General features: G+C 44.8%; 1 protein-coding gene across 9 annotated transcripts in view; it reads right to left on the bottom strand.

Annotated features, from left to right (window-relative positions):
• The window catches only part of CPEB1 (cytoplasmic polyadenylation element binding protein 1), a 75,791-nt gene that overhangs the window by 51,443 nt on the left and 6,854 nt on the right, over window positions 1–17,494 (bottom strand). For 6 of the 9 annotated variants that reach the window (XM_034783850.1, XM_034783851.1, XM_034783853.1 and 3 more), the window contains exon 2: window positions 7,023–7,200. In XM_034783850.1, coding sequence (XP_034639741.1) covers window positions 7,023–7,200 — 178 coding nt within the window. Of the gene's footprint in view, window positions 1–7,022; window positions 7,201–17,494 lie in introns of those variants that run through there. The other 3 variants (XM_034783860.1, XM_034783859.1, XM_034783858.1) reach the window with 2 other exon arrangements.

The raw sequence follows: 17,494 nt of genomic DNA, 5'->3' as shown, positions 1-17,494 counted from the left end.
TACTGGTTTTTGAACGTTGTGATTCCTAATGTCAGATGTGTGTCATTTATTCTTTTGTGTAGAGACTGTCCAGTCTGGCCAATGTACATGGCAGAGGGGCATTTCTAGCACATAGGTTGATGTGCAGGTGAACGAGCCCCTGAAGGCATGGGTGATGTGATTAGGTACTATGATGGTGTCCCTTGAATAGATAGGTGGACAGAGTTGGCATTGGGCTTTGTTGCAAGGACAGGTTCCTGGGTTAGTGTTTTTGTTGTGTGGTTGCTGGTATTTGCTTCAGGTTTGGGGGGGGCTGGCTGTCTGTAAGCAAGAAGTGGTCTGTCTCCCAAGATCTACCAGACAGAGGGATTGTCTTTCAGGATAGGTTGTAGATCTTTGATGATGCGCTGGAGAGATTTTAGTTGGGGGCTGAAGATGACTGCTAGTGCCACAAAAGCTTATGCTCAAAATTTTTGAGTCTAACGTGCCACAAGTACTCCTGTTCTTTTTGCAGATACAGAATAACACTGCTGCTATTCAAACCATTAACAGTTCATTAACTCACTTTAAATCAAATCCTCACTGAAATGGGACTAACTCAAAGCACATTAACAAACTCAGCAGGATCCTCATGGACAGTCTGTAGCAGGCTAGTGGGGGTGGATTTGCACCCCAGTTTGCCATGAACTGTAGACAAGCCCTTAGTTTAAGAGCATGGAATCCTGGAGATCTGTATTGTTTGTAGCTAGTGGGTCTTTCTGCAGCCAGGGACCAGGCAAGAAACCCTAAAGCAGGGGTGGCCAACCTGAGCCTGAGAAGGAGCCAGAATTTACCAGTGTACATTGCCAAAGAGCCACAGTAATACGGTACATCAGCAGCCCCCGATCAGCCCACCCCCTGCTCCCAGCACCTTGGCCAATCAGCACCTCCCCATCAGTTTTGTGGCATACAGGAAGCTCTGGGGAAAGAGGGGGAGGAGCAAAGGCACAGCCAGCTCAGGGGAGGGGGCAGGAAGGGGTGGAGTGGGAGCAGGGCCTGTGGCAGAGCCAGGGGTTGAGCAGTGAGCACTCCCTGGCACATTGGAAAGTTAGTGCTTGTAGCTCTAGCCCCAGAGTCTGTGCCTATACAAGGAGCTGCATATTAACTTCTGAAGAGCCACATGTGGCTCTGGAGCCACAGATTGGCCACACCTGCTCTAAAGCCTTTCAGTTAAGTGTTGCTTTTCCCATAATCTGAGGGTCTCTCTACACAGAAAAAACCCACAGCTGGCCAGTGCGGCTCCAGCTGTGGGGCTGCTTCATTGCTTGTAGATGTCCAGGCTTGGGCTGGAGCCCCAGCTCTGGGACCCATTGGGGTAGGACAGTCCCTGGGCCTGGAAGTCTACACAGCTATGAAATAGGCTTGGGCCGTAGGGCTGAGTTGGCTGGCACAGGGCAGCCATGGGGTTCTTTACTGTGTAGACATACTCTGAATAGTGCCAAAACTTGACATTTAATGGTATATTAACTGCTTCAGAGCCAGTGTGTGTGGGGGGGTTTACTTGTTTGTAATTAACTGAAAACTTTGAAAGGCCAAATGATTAATGACAATTTCAAGAACCACAGAGGAGAAAAAGCATTCTTTGACCCTGGCTCTGCAGCAGGGGGAAGTGGGTGTCAGACTCCTAGGCAAGTATGTCCTTGATCATATGCAAATCCATTTCACTGAGAGCAAGAACTCCCTACTACAGCAGCCATCAGGAAGCCACTGCAGGAGAAACTAAAGTCTGCATCAGTTAGAGGAGCCATTCCAGCTAACACTGCTGCAGCTGAGCACTGCACAACGTAAACATATTAGAAGGCCAACATTACCAGCTCAGCTGGTGGAGAAGGGGCTATCATCTCAGTGCCTGCCTATACCTCGGGGTGTGACTTAAATTGCACCAACATGTAACACATTGATTGGTCACTGTAGAACCAGGTGATGCACACCACAAGAAATACATTAAGGTTCCCTAAAAAGAACAGGAGTACTTGTGGCACCTTAGAGACTAACAAATTTATTAGATCATAAGCTTTTGTGGACTACAGCCCACTTCTTCGTAGACCACGAAAGCTTATGCTCTAATGAATTTGTTAGTCTAAGGTGCCACAAGTACTCCTGTTCTTTTTGTGGATACAGACTATCACGGCTGCTACTCTGAAACCTGTCATTAAGGTTCCCTAGTGTTCTTTAATGCACACCAACAGCATCCATACAGATCAATATGCAACATGTTAACTTAATTTAGAAGTTACTCCCCATGCTGTAGACAAGCCTTAACACAATTACTAGACTACCCAGAGTTGAGGGGGGATTGGCTTCCAATCACTGATAAGTCAGATTTGATTGAGACCCAATTCACTGAGTTGCTGGAAACAGCTACTGAGTCCACACAGAAAGTCGCCCTTTAATGTTGGACATTTGAGATGCTATGCATTTCTAACATGCAAAGGATAACAATTCTCAGCTTTCCTGATGTTAGCCCAGTGCCAGGTTATCTTCAACTGTTGATTCTTACCTGTGCCTGAACTAGGATATCCATGTTATACCCTGCAGAACTATGGTGAAGGCTTCAAGCTAGTTCTTTATTTTGGGGCACTGCTTCTGACACCAACATGCTAGAGAAGTATTCAAGAGCCCAAACTCAAAAGGTGCAAGTGAAGAAATCCAATCCACCTGGCATTTTAGTTGAATATTTCCCCTGTAGTTGCAGACTGAATAAGGTGGGGAATGGTATGAGTTGTGACGATGCTAGTTGGTGATCTGTGGTGTTTTTAAAAAGCTTTTAACTTTTGTGACTGAGAAGAACCTTAAAATGAAAGCTTGGATCCTGCAGAATGACCCTTATGGGCTGGATCAACAATTCTTGTGAGGTAGCCATCTGACACCACTGCCTTACAGACTAGCGCTATGCCCCATTACAAATTCCAGACCCTCAGAACTGGGGTTTAAATTTGAGATAATGGGAAGTGTACTTTCTTCTCTCCCAAAACGAGAGTTGCTTAAGGCATTCTCCTTATGCTCAGGGGAATGATCTTGTGGGTATGACACTGACTGGAATTCAGGAAATCTGAGTTAAATTCCTGGCTCTGCCTTTGACATGTCACTTCATCTCTGTGCCTCAATCCCCCCCCCCCCCCGTAGAGTGAGGATAAATATTTCAGCTGAGATTAAGGATTGGAGCAGTTTAGACTTAGTCCCTGCTCCAAAGAGCTTGTCTCCTAGCACACAGGTCCCCCCATGCCACTGTCTTTCCAAAAATGCCACCTCTGAAACTAAGCACAGGCTGCAGACTAAAAGGCAAGTGTTCAGGAGTGTTAGCCTCTAACACAGAACTTGCAAGTATATCAGTCAGGTTCTACAGCAGGTGTTGCCAGCAACCAATATAATGCTGTATTGGATGTCTGTGTAACCTGGTTTGTTAGTGACTAAAACTGAGTTTTGTGCAACTTCTGGAGCAATTCATTCATTAAACCTATGAAACCGTTACTAGGGACAACCCCATAAAACTCAGCTGTTTGTCTTAACACTGGTTAAGATTAACCATAAAGAAAACAGTGACCCTTTTAAAAAGGCTGACATACTGGTAGGCTTAGTATGGAGCATTCAGCCCCACTGGTATTAGTTTTTCCTCCATGTGAAACAACTTAGAGAGTCCAAATATCTCTCCAGCCATAACTACACCAGTCAATTGAAAGCTTGAAGCTTTATCTGCAGAACCACCACCAAGCTTGGATATAGTGTTCCCTTTCCTGTGTCTGCACATCTTTCCACCCTTGAAGTGAAGGGTCTTTACATGCATTTGTGCACTTCCTCATAGCAATAGTCAACTATTTAAGTATTTGTGAAAAGGGCACAAGTGTCCACAATCTTTATTCTACATGGAGTGTAATCCTTTTATGCATGCTGAAAGGGGCATCTTATCCTGGATTTTGTTTGAGCTGGGAAAGTCAATGGAGATTGGCAACAGAGACAAATTAAAGCATGAATGATTCCCCTACTGGGTTAAGTCTTTTTCCTAGCTTTTTTCCAGGTGTTTAAGTTAGTTTTTAATCTATTCAAACTACATTAACTTACAGTTGCAGTTAGGCTCTCAAGTGAGGAAAGGCAGTACTTGAGAATGCATACAGAACCATAATGCTGCACTTTATACATGTGAATTATGATATAGCATTTAGTTATACAACTACACTATAGGATTTTCTACAGCCAGATACATGTAGCATCTTCTAGTGCTATATACCAGAGGGAACTCAGGAATCTTTCCAATACAAGGGATCTAACTCTCCACTGCCCTGCACAGTGGGTACACAATGCTACCAAATCCAAACAGTGGTATTTTGCAGTCACTTTGCGCTAGTGTCAAACACATGGTGATAGGGAATCAGGCCTAAGGTGCATGGTGAGTGAGGAACAGTTCCTCCAGGATCCTGACTTGTTCAGTCCTTAAGAGTTTGGACAAAGCAGCTATGACTACACTCTACAAGGAACAGTAAGTGATCTTGATCCTACTGCTTCTGCACAGGGGTAGAATTAGAATCACATGGACAACATGAGCTTTGGCATTCTTGACTAGTGATTAATTGTACTATGTTAATGTAGTTATCTTTTCTAGCTTAAGGAAGTACCATGAACTGGTACTGATTAGACCCCACCTAATGCCCTGTCCCCATGTAAGTGTGCACTCACTGATACAGGACTCTGCATTTTCCAAAATATGGAAACACCTGGTTTGCTGTAAGTTTTCTAATATAAACTAGATAAGGCAGGGCTCCTTCAGCAAAACCATCTTCCCCTTTGCCAAGAGAAGAGATGTAACTGAAGCTGCCCATGCTTGTGAAGAGGCCACACCATCCATAAACTGACTTAGGTGGCTGATGATAGCTTGGTCTTGTGGCCCTCTGCCCAAGCTGTGTAAATCACATGGACCATGCTGACTCAAGCCCTTTTACCAGGAGCTCAGCTAAGTGATATATGGCTACAAGATCATGGCACTAGACTGTCACTGCACCATGACTACCATTTACTGCAATTCAGAATCTCCAGCATGTCCCTCTTTGGCTCAGGATGGGTAGCTGCTGGAGGAAGAACCCTAACCTTTGGTTGGGCATGTCAGTAGTTTAGGTTAAACTTTAGGTTGCTTAAAAAGAGACTGACCCAACACTGACACGTATAATTTTATGCCACTAGAGGCAGCTTGGATTTAAGTATTGTCCTGCAGTGCTCTGCAACCCAAACCATGCAGCTTTGTGCTGATGCATGAAAGCCACATGGTGAAAGTGACTGAAAAGCAAAGCAAGCCTTCTTTCATTGTTCAAGTTGAGCAAAAGTGTAAGGAGTGCATAAAGTGGTGAAAAGTACACCACGGAATTGTAGTTTACAGCTCAACTGTTAGTGAAATGCCTAAAACAATGTTGTGTGCAACTTTAGAAACATCTCAAAATACAGTAGTGCTGCAAATGAGATGGGAATGATGTTTTGGACCCACCATATCCCAGATGGCCTCCTGCATTCATGCAGCAGAAACCTTAAGAAGCTTCATTCTATAAATCTGGCTTCTTGGTGACACTGATTAGTCATTAGGTTTTTAATTAATTAGTTTTTATAAACACACCAGTCTTGCAATGTTTTTATCCTCTGTACTTAAGCAAACGGCACCTCTTATTTCAAGGAAAAAGGATTTTAGCTTCCTGTTGCAGAGAATGAGATCTGATATTGACAACTTACTCTGGTCTCAGTGGGTTGTAGAGAGACCCCTGAAATATTTTTATTTTCTCATTCAGCCACTTTGGAAAGAAGCCAGCGAAGACCACAGCATACTGTGGCAGACAAGGAACAATATTGCATACATATTGTAATTACATGGTGCTTGGAATGGAAGTCTCTTCAGTCACATATGACATTTCAGGTATTTTAAGTCCAGTGTATCGATCAAGGCAAACTTATGCCAAAGTCCCATAGTTTTCCCTTGTATGTGTCATCATGAAGACTCTCCACAAGGATAACCTGGAACTCAAACAGGGCTGAGTAACAGACATGCCCATTAAACGAAAGCTGCCCAGTTAGTTTCCTAGCTTACACCATGCTATGGCAGCAGTGCTTCACACTGCCCAGGGAGTAGGATACATCTGTAACCATACCCACAGTTCCTGAAATAGAACACTTGGATCCACTGGCTGAAAGGACCCAGGAGAGGTTTACTAGCAGCAGGCTAGATGAACAGACATCCACTCCTCTTTGGGGCTTGCAAGCATAAGCTGAGTCTTCACTAGGAGCACTTTACTAAAATTTTGCCAATATAGCTATACTAGGAAAGACCAGGCCTAAGGTCAGATCTACACTACAGACCTATACCGGTATAACTACATCACTCAGGGGTGTGAAGAATCCCTACTCCTGAGCTATGCAGTTACACTGACTCAACCCCCAAGTAGATAGTGCTATGTTAACAGGCGAGCTTCTCCTGTTGACACAGCTACAACCTCTTGGGGAGATGGATTAACTATGCCAATGGGAGAAGCTCTGTCAGTGTAGTAGTGTCATCACTGAAGTGTTGCAGCTGCATTGCTGTACACAAAGATGAACCCTAAGAAAGTGTTTAAACATCAAAGTAGGACACCGAATCCAAAATAAGTCTTGCACCAAGCAGATTAGCACCACTGCAAGAGGTGACAGACAGTTACATTGTTTCAGTGCAAGTTTGTCTGTAAGCCAGAATTAAGACTCTGACCAGACCAGGAAAAGAGACTTGACCCTTTTTGATATTTCTATAGTAGAAACAGAAAGAAGCTGCTGAAAGAGACTTAGGCTCTAATGCATCACAGGGCTGCATGCACACACAGATCTGCAGTGGTTTCCATGACAAGTCATCTTTACACTCCCCACTTGTTAGTACTCTTAAGAGACATTAAGAAATACCAAGCAAGACAGGTTTGCATATTATATCCAGCTATGGAATCCCTGTATTGCAGCCATCTGACATTGCTCCCTGTGCTCTTATGAGCACTAGCCAACCAAGTCACCTGGCAAAAGGTCACGTCTTCCTTTTGTGATGGGTGTTGTGCAGACTCCACTGAAATCCAGAGAGTTATCCAGCATGGCATTTATTCTGCGGAAGATATCTGCATTGCTGCAAGTAGAGAGAGCAGGTGCATCAGGGCTATCCCAGCAGTCTTTGGTGGTCCTCCCAATATCTTCTTTCTAGGCAGAAAGATAAGTGTTAGTATCTTGCCAGCTAACATCTGATTTACATGGCCTACTTTGACCAAGGTATGATTTTTACAGCTATAGTCTGGTTTTACATTAAATACTTGGGTTACTTTTACCTTTAGGCCTCTACACTTACAGCTAGTCTGCACTGGCAACACTAAAGTGCTGCCACGGCAGTGCTTTAATGTGTCTTGTATATTGTGGCGCAGCACTGGGAGAGAGGTCTCCCAGCTCTAAAAAACCCACCTCCACAAGGAACATAGCTCCCAGCACTGGGGCACTGTTTACCTGGCACTTTACATACCTGAGCAAGAAAGTTACAGCACTGTTAATTGCCAGGGTAGAGAAGCCCTTAGAGCCACATCTCAGTACAGTTCCTTTGTGTCAGAGAAAGAGGGTCAAGAGCATGGGTGAGCAAGCTTTTGTTAGTATAAAGGATGACTAGTGAAATCAGAACACCCCTCCTCAAGTCTTACCCTTTTCTGTAAGAGACAGAACCTAGTCAAGTAGTGTCTCGCCTAGGGCTGCACAAGTCAGCAGCATAACTGGGATATGAGACTCCTTTCCTGTCTACCAGTCCTATGATCAGATCACAATAGCTACTGAGAACCCTTTCAGCACTGGATGTGCAAGAGGCCACCTAGCTCTGGTTTGACAAGGCCCTGGAATTTGGCATATCCAGGGTACAGGTACATTTGAGCCAATACATGATTTTCAAACACACCAGCTTGAACACAAGTGCCCTACTGTAGTTTGCCTGCACTGCATAGTCTGGGGTGGGGGTTGCCCATAGGTGGATTTTAAGTTATGGGAAGTAGCACTTTCATCATTGCTTTGATCGTTAACTGCACACAAACAAGGTGGTGATAGTCTGACCCACCAGTCTAGATGGTACCTGTATAAACACTTGTTTCTTCTGAAGAGACTGTACAAGCACCTGTAGCTGCTGGACACTCCATTTGCTAGAGGCACAGGAAAAGAAACCTTGGACATTTTGGGGTGCAGCAAAGCTCACATGCCTTGTCTGTAGTGGTTCCCCCAGGGCTAGCCCACTAACAGATTAACCACAACCATGCTTGCCCACATTAACAGCAAATTCCTGTTCATGCACTGTTAGAAAATGCTAACCAGGATTGAGTCAGACTCTGCCCAAGCCTCCCCCTAGCTGCTGGGGAAGGAGAACCTCACTTGATTTTCCACTATGGTGCTCAGGACACAGCAATTCCAGGTACTATGGCCCAACTCAGCAATCATAGCAGTGGGGTGAGGGAGAAAGTCACACCCTCTTTCAAAAAAGTTGGTGACACCTGCTTTTGAGAGGTAACCATGAAGTCTACAGGAATGATTTCACTTAGAGGGAGGAAGGAACACTTCTAATCCTGGTAGACCAGGTGCTAGTTCCTGGCAAGGTCCATGTCTCAGCTGAATACTGAAATACAGAGATGGAACCAGTCTGGCTCACCTCTTAAAATAGGTACTAGAATTAGATGAATGTGTTTAGACTTTATGGAATGTTTGAGAGATGCTGTATATTTCATTTATAACATTGTATTGTAAGGTAATGTTTGAACATTTGCATTGTAAGCCTCTAACTGTAAATCAGACAGAAGCATTAACTAGCATGAAATGCTGGTCTCCTACAAAAAAGGCATTAACCCATGCCCAACAAGGAAGGTTCATTGACAGACAGATGAAAGTGGCATATTAGAGGTCTCACAGGAGTCTTGCAAGTGAATTCCTCCCATTGACTAAGTTTGCAGCTCAAAGCCAAAGGGAGGAAAGGAACAAAACCCCTCATCAAGGAGGAACTATACCATTATTGTGTTGACTCTTAGGGCAAGGTTTTCTAGGCATAAGCAAGAGAATGCCAGTGATGAGCCTGAGATTCCAGTGGTCTGCGGATAGTTCCTTCTAAGGTGCACACCTGGGTAGCCATACAAGAGAATGAAGGGCCACCCACCTAATTAGTGGAGCCATGCAGGTGTGGCTCCACTAATTAGGTGCCTGGAGAAGATACACATGCAAGGTGAGGTGGTGGTGGCGGCCTTGGGCAGGGGATGGGGATGTGCAGGGCTGCAGCAGTCAGAGAAAGAGGTCACTTTCCCCAGCTGCAGCTGCCAGGGAGAGATGGTTCTCCTTCCCAGCCTCAGATCAGGGGCTGCTGTGGCTTGGGGGGGGAGAAGAACATCATTGCATTAGAAACATAAGACTAAGGATATTAAAATATGAGTGGTGTGTTATTTTTAGAACAAATAATTGAGAACCACTGTTTGAAGCAACTCATTTCTTTTCCTATTTAATAAACCCTTAGCCAATCTACAAGTGTAGTCTACGGTGTGAGATCCAAGGTTCAACTGACCTGGAGTAAGTGACTGGTTCTTTGGGACTGGGAGTAACCTGAATATTGCTGAGATTCATGGTGTAAGGGACCATTACAAAGATAGCTCCACCTGGGTGGTGAGACAGACTGGGGTACCCAAGGGGACTGTCTGACTCCATGTTAAGGCAAATCGAACCTGAGTTGATGCCTGGTAAGTGGTTGGTGAAATGTACGTACAGAACTTGCAGTCAATTTGGTGCTTGCATGCTGGTTCTTAAGTCTGCCCTGAGGTTGATACTCATGCTCTTTAGCCACTGCAGAGCAACGTGACAGCACTGTTTGCTAGTCCCCTGCCCATCACTCCAGTCAGCAGCTATTAACTGGAACGACAGCCAAAGTAAGCTGAGCATTAGCCTGACTTTAGGGAGGAAAAGCATAACTAAAGTCTTGGGCTTTTCCTGTCCTCCCAGAAGCCCTGCCTCATGGTGACCCTCTAGAAGGAAGGGGTCACTAGAGAGCAGTGTACTCCTTGTCACCATTCAGAAGTGTTAGGACTACATTCTCAAGCCCCCTGGTGACCCAGGAGCAAGGTGCCATGCTTGATCCCTGCTGCGCTATTCTGGTTAGGGGCATCTGCCCCAGGCATCCAACTGAGGTGCCAATGCAGCTATGAGCTGTGCTCCTGTTGGGGTGTCTGGATAAGTTCCATGCACAGGTACACAAAAGCTATCACTGATGGAGTCTTGCAGTGAAGATTTAAAATGGAGGCAGGAAGATACAATTCCTGCAGTCCTGACCCCTGGAATGGCAAAGGAGTCATTTTCACTATGCAACCCTGGATTCCAACGCCTTTAACAAGCTGGCTACAACAAAGCCAGATTCCTAGCATGAAAACAGAACTAATGCATTAACTGCAGCAAAGCTGGCACAGGCCAGGCTGTTGCAGCTACCAGCCATAAAAATCTGCTCCCATGAAACAGAAGGAAAACAGGGAAGCATTCAGCTCTGTTTTTAAGATGGAACATGTGCTTGGTCAATACATATTGACTTAGAATTATGCAAACGGTAGATTTCTCTTCAGGAATCTTGGACACAGCCATATATTTTTATATAAAAACACATACAGTCTCCCTTATTTAAACCCAGTGGTTGCAGTCTGACTAGTGTTCATATGGGAAGGCTTGTATGCCAGAAATGATGCCATCAGCACAAGATCAAGCAAAGACTGAGACGGATGCTGGACTGGGTTTTTTTAGAAGCCCTGTTGAAGTTCTCCCCTGTAAGTGCCGCTACCACTGGCTCAGAAGGCAGGACCCACCTGGCAGGTGTGAACCAGCCAGTCTTTACAACTTTATCCCAAACCCAAGTACATAGCCCATGCTCCTCAGTCCACTGGCTCCAGCACCAGTATTTCTGCATCTGTTTAAACTAAATTATTTAACTAATGTAATCAGTACAACTCTCTCGGTTCTCTTTGCTTCCTAGTTTCAAGGGCAGTTATAACTTTGAAAACTTTCAAGCCTTCATCATGTTCCTTCTAGTTTTTAGATTAGAAATTGAGATATTCTGTACTCTGAACTATGATACTGGAGAACTTGCAGACTTGTCAACTCCTACTGTATCACCAGGTGGAAGCTAGACAAATAAGTGTGACTAAAATCCATTCAAACTGTTAACACCTATTTAACCCCAGTGCAGCCGACAGCTCCATTGTGCCCAAGGAAAGGTGCTTGATCATGGTTTCTTTCCCAAATTAAAGACCTTTAATTTGACTCAATCTATGGAGTAGAATAAAACTTACTCCCCTACTTTGATCTCTAGGGATACAGACCAGGGAGCTCTGAGGAAGGACAGGTGGAAAGCAGGGAACCCATGTTAGTGCTAATTAGGCTTAACTAATATGGGAAGTTCAGAAGCTATGGGAGGAAGCATGCAGAAGGCCATTCTGTAGGGCATATGGAAGACTTTACAGTGTCAGGCCTGGTCTACACTAGGAAATTAAGCTAGTATAACCATGCAAAAATCCACATTCCCAAAATGATGCAGTTAAACCAACCTAATCCTGAATGTAGACAGAAGAATTCTCCTGTCAACCTAACTACTCCCTCTTTGGAAGGTGGAGTACCTACATAGACAGGAGAACCCCTGGCATCAGCATAGGTAGTGTCTTCACTGACGCACTACAGCAGCACCACTGCAGTGTTTTAAGTGTATACAAGCTCTCAGTAAAGCAGCTTCCATGCTGATTTGAGCAGCAATTCAGAACAGCCTTGAGTCATGGACAGAAGAGACTTTTCCACTCAGTATATTGATACTATGGTGAGGGGTACTCCAGGAATATGATGTAGAGTCACATGCACATTAGATATAGTTTTCTAGATCTTGGTAGCATAAAGACTGCACATCACTAGCCCAAGTTGTTTGTTAGTGAAGCCTACCAAATAAAGAGGTAAGATTCAGATTACTGTAGTGGGACAATTTCCTAGTACAAGTGCTGGAACCACCTAGGGGCTCTTCTTGACATGCTGCTCAAACAGGAAAGAATTAGTAGGGGAAGCAAAAGTGGATGGGAACTGGGAGGCTGTGACCATGAGATGGTTGAGTTCAGGATCCAGAGGAAAGGAGAGCAGAAGAGTACAGACCCTGGACTTCAAAAAAAAAAAAAAAAAAAAAGGCAGATTTTGACTCCCTCAGGGAACTGATGGGCAGGATCCCCCAGGAGAACATGAGGGGGAAAGGAGTCCAGGAGAGCTGGCTGTATTTTAAAGAATCCTTATTGAGGTTGCAGGAACAAACCATCCTGATGTGTAGAAATAGTAAATATGGCAGGCAATCACCTTAGCTTAACAGTGAAATCCTTGCTGATCTTAAACACAAAAAAGCAGCTTACAAGAAGTGGAAGCTTGGAAAAATGACCAGGGAGTATAAAAATATTGCTCAGGCATGCAGGAGTGAAATCAGGATGGTCAAGTCACACTTGGAGTTGCAGCTAGCAAGGGATGTTAAGACTAACAAGAAGGGTTTCTACAGGTATGTTAGCAACAAGGTGGTCAGGGAAAGTGTGGGCCTCTTACTGAATGGAGGATGCAACCTAGCGACAGAGGATGTGGAAAAAGCTAATGTACTCAATGCTTTTTTTGAGCGTCTTCAAACAAGATCAGCTCCCAGAGTACTGCACTGGGCAGCACAGTATGGGGAGGAGGTGACCAGCCCTCTGTGGAGAAAAGTGGTTCAGAACTATTTAGAAAAGCTGGACGAGCACAAGTCCATGGGGCAGGATGCACTGCATCTGAGAGTGCTAAAGGAGTTGGCTGATGTGATTGCAGAGCCATTGGCCATTATCTTTGAAAACTCATGTCGATCAGGTCCTAGATGACTGGAAAAAGGCTAATGTAGTGCCCATCTATAAAAAAGGGAAGGAGGATCCAGGGAACCACAGGCCAGTCAGCCTCACCTCAGTCCCGGGGGGCAGGGGGGAATCATGGAGCAGGTCCCCAAGGAATCAATTTTGAAGCACTTCAAGGAGAGGAAAGTGATCAGGAACAGACGGCATGGATTCACCAAGAGCAAGTCATGCCTGACTAACCTAATTGCCTTCTATGATGAAATAACTGGCTCTGGGGATGGGGGAAAAAGCAGTGGATGTGTTATTCCTTGACTTTAGCAAAGCTTTTGATACAGTCTCCCACAGTATTCTTGCCAGCAAGTTAAAGTATGGGCTGGATGAAGGTGGTTAGAAAGCTGGCTAGATCATTGGGCTCAGCCGGTAGTGATCAATGGCTCCATGTCTAGTTGGCAGCTGGTATCAAGGGTTGATCCTGGGGCTGGTTTTGTTCAATACCTTCATTAATGATCTGGAGGATGGTGTGGATTGCACCCTCAGCAAGTCTGCAGAGGACACTAAACTGGGAGGAGTGGTAGATATGCTGGAGGGCAGGGATAGGATACAGAGGGACCTAGACAAATAAGAGGATTGGGCCAAAAGAAATCTGATGAGGTTCAACAAGGACAAATGCAGAGTCCTGCACTTCAGATGGAAGAATTCCATGCAGTGCTACAGACTAGGGACCGAATGGCTAGGCAGCAGTTCTGCAGAGAAGGACCTAGGGGTTACAGTGGATGAGAAGCTGGAGATGAGTCAGTATGCCCTTGTTGCCAAGAAGGCTAACAGCATTTTGGGCTGTATAAGTAGGAGCATTGCCAGCAGATCGAGGGACATGATCATTCCTCTCTATTCGGCATTGGTGAGACCTCATCTGGAGTAGTGTGTCCAGTTTTGGGCCCCACACTACAAGAATGTAGAAAAATTGGAAAGAATCCGGCAGAAGGCAACAAAAAATGATTGGGGCTGGAGCACATGACTTATGAGGAGAGGCTGAGGGAACTGGGATTGTTTAGTCTGCAAAAGAAGAATGAGGAGGATTTGATAGCTGCTTTCAACTACTTGAAAGGGGGTTCTAAAGAGGATGATCTAGACCGTTCTCAGTGGTAGCAAATGACAGAATAAGGAGTAATGGTCTCAAGATGCAGTGGGGAGGTTTAGGTTGGATATTAGGAAAAACTTTCACTAGGAGGATTGTGAAGCATTGGAATGCGTTACCTAGGGAGGTGGTGGAATCTCATTCCTTGTAGATTTAAGGCCCAGCTTGACAGAGCCCTGGCTGGGATAATTTAGTTGGCGATTGGTCCTGCTTTGAACAGGGGGTTGGACTAGATGACCTCCTGAGGTTCCTTCCAAACCTGATATTCTACGATGCTGCCAAAAGCTTTGGTACAAGACCAAGGAAGCAGTGATAAAGGTAAAGTGATACTGGGCTACTCAGACTAAAGCACCAATACAGAAGGTCTGGAGAACCAGCTCCAACAAGCAGCATCTGTGCTGATGCAGGATGAAGTGACAGCATGGAGAACTGCTGAAGCATTAGTCTTTGCAGAGAGGGGTCTGTACTGGGTTGTCTCCAACTGATTGAGCAGAACCAAATTACTACATAAAAGGCTGACCAGGTGGGGCTTAAACAAGCCAGCGCAACTGCAAGGATGTGTTTAGTTTACCAGACATGTTAACAGCCTCACTCACAGCCAAGAACATATGTATTTAGACATATGAAGCTCCCTGAAGTGCTTCCACACAACTACTACTGAAAGAGGAAACAGGATGTGCTAGACTGACATAGCAGGAGGGAAGCTGGATCACTGGCTCAGTCTTGAGGGATGATGAGAGGAAGGGTTTTCATTGAATCTAGAGAGGAGTAGTGGGGCTTCAAGATAGACAATGGAAGTGATGACTCAGAAGACTGGTTCACGTCCTCAAACTAATGAGCCAGAGTTGAGGCCCAGCATGAGTTCGTGACCAAAGGGAGTTATCTGCCAGCTATGAGGCTTCAGAAGTGAAGTGAAGTGGACACTAATTAGAACTCAGGATTTTACTGACTTTCAGCTGAAACCACATTTCAAGAGGCCCGGTGAGACTGAGCTCCCTTCTTGTGCTGAGTGGGGTCTCACTTGTGGGGCTGAAGTATGCTGATGTACAGGGGTACTTTGCAGTAATGCTGCTCGTGCAGGACTTCCCTTAACCAATGCTCTCTCAGCCCTGGAGCCTGAGCTGGTTCCATCTAAACTTGCTGGAAAAGCTATTTTTTTTAGAATGCAACATGAAGTTTTATAGTGGGATTTGAACAGTTTAAGGAAACAGAACATGGTGTGGTCACTCAGGGTAGTCTAGGCAAAACCAGGTTTAGATTAGGTCCCTACCTGCTCTAGAACACAGTGAGGTTTGTTCCCCACTTACCAAGCAAACTTAAGCCCTGACTATACTGACATAGTTAAGGCAGCAAAATAAGTTAGTGTAGACAAGCCCTAAGCTGTCTAACTCAACATAAGATACCTGGTATCTCAATGCTCCTAATGCCAGTGGAGCTGAACTAGTGAGGGAAATCTTACAATCTAGTGTAGACAGGCCCTTAGAAAATGCTTTGGCTGGAAACAGCTGGCCAGAACAATCTCAGAACCATTCTGGAAGAGAACACAGCTTTGGTGTTGAAATGCTTCATGCAATTGTGTTGATTTTGACAAAGTTTTGCTTTGAAAAAAATGGAAATTTCTGATGTTAAAACATCCTATTTGCTATTTTTAGAGCAAGTATTTTGACTTGGTTTTGAAACCACTTGTTTTGAATTTTGTATTGCATTAATAAAAGTAAAATCAAGATATGCAGTTTTGATTTTGTCAAACACCAACACACCACAGTTTGATCAACCCAAAGTGAAGTTTCAAGAATTTTCTTGAGAATTTCAAAATTTTGGTCCTAATTAGACTACCACAAAATGTTAATCTCAAAGTCCTTTGCAAAAATGGAACTTTTATCCTCTGCACAGCTCTAACTGGAACCAGACTGGTTTCAGATGCAGAATGCCAGGGAGCAGACACTTTAAATAAAGAGCACTGGGAGAGCTCTGCCACAACTACACAAGCCACAGTAAAGCATTGCTGCTGCAGAGCTTTAACATTGCCAGTGTAGGTTAGTCCTTAGTTGTTCAGAGGACTTTTCTTACCTCAGTGTCAGCTAGATGAGTGGTCTCCAAAGTGGGGTGTGTGCACCCCAGGGGGTGCGCAAGAGGATCCTTCAGGGGGTGTGGCAGGAGGAGTGCTGCCGGAGCAGCGCCATTTTGACAGTTGGGGCGAGAGTCCGAGCAGCTTTTTTTTTGCACTTCAGCAGTTGGGGCAGCAAAAATGGTAGAGCTGGCCCCATGGTATGGCAGGGGGTGCGTGCTCAATTTTTTTTACTGATAGGGGGGCGTGATCAAAAAAGTTTGGAGGCCATTGAGCTAGATAATCGAGACCTAGACACTAGTGTTCATGTAGCAAGACCTTCCTCCAACAATCAACAGCTTTTCCAGCCTTGTCATTCAGTTCACAATTGGTAGGTAAAGGAGCAGTTTACAGTTTTGAAGGTGTGAAGGGGAAAGCCATTCAGCCCTTCATGCTAAACAGCCATGTTTTTCCAGGGAACCAATGCAAATTCAACCAAACCCCCAATGAGGTTATGGAAGGAAGTGTTTCCAATCTGGCTGCCAGCTGCCTTGTTAGAGTCAAACACTTCACTTCTCCTGGGGTACTGACTGTGTGGAAAGTTACAAGTCTGGAACACAACTTGAGCCCTGACTAGCTGAGAAGAGTGCTTGGGGCCTCTCTCCTGTTGCTGTGGTGTTTCTACAGACACTGCCCAATGATAGGAGACATACAAAAGCCACTCTCTAAACTTTACTTTGGCCTCCTTAAATTCCTACCACCAAGTTTAAGATGTTTAAATGGAGCCTCACATACTATCACAGTAAGGACAAGAGCACTACATTCCTGGAAACAGTGCATCAATCTAATTCCTGCAGGATCTGGCACTGTAGCATTGAAGTTTCCATTAATGCTTACTGGAAACTGAGTGTTGGTGTTGAGACCCAGTTAAGGGAATACAAACAAATTAATGAGAACCACATACCTGATCAGATGTGAGAGCAGCCTGAACTTCAAGATTTTAGTAAGATGTTATGGATGCCAGCTTTGCATACTGTTCTTCCCCTCCAAAACCAGCTGCTGCCATTTTGGTGTTAACAGGAACTACATTGGGTTATGCCTCTCCTAGCAACCCAGGCTCATTAGTGTTCACAATGAAACACCACATCTATACAAATTGTGGAATGATGTGCACAGCACATTCCTGACAGCATCAATATTGTCATGCTAGTGCACAGACAGAAGGAAGAGCCATGCTGGCTTCAGCTGCTCTGGTTTCAAACAAGTTAATTCTTGCCAAATGCAGGGAGCAGAGTGCACAATAAAGTGACTGGCCCTGCAAAAAGCAATTAATACTAGCCCTTTTAACCTAGTTACAGTCAGTAAGCAGCAGTCTGACCCAGTTCTCACTTTCCCTGTACTCAGGAGTCCTGAAGTTTCCACAGCTCCAGTAACATG

This window comes from Trachemys scripta, chromosome 10 (genome assembly GCF_013100865.1).
Source record: "Trachemys scripta elegans isolate TJP31775 chromosome 10, CAS_Tse_1.0, whole genome shotgun sequence".
NCBI lineage: Eukaryota > Metazoa > Chordata > Testudines > Emydidae > Trachemys > Trachemys scripta.
Note: the sequence above shows the minus strand (reverse complement) of the source record. Positions and strands in the feature narration are given on the sequence as shown.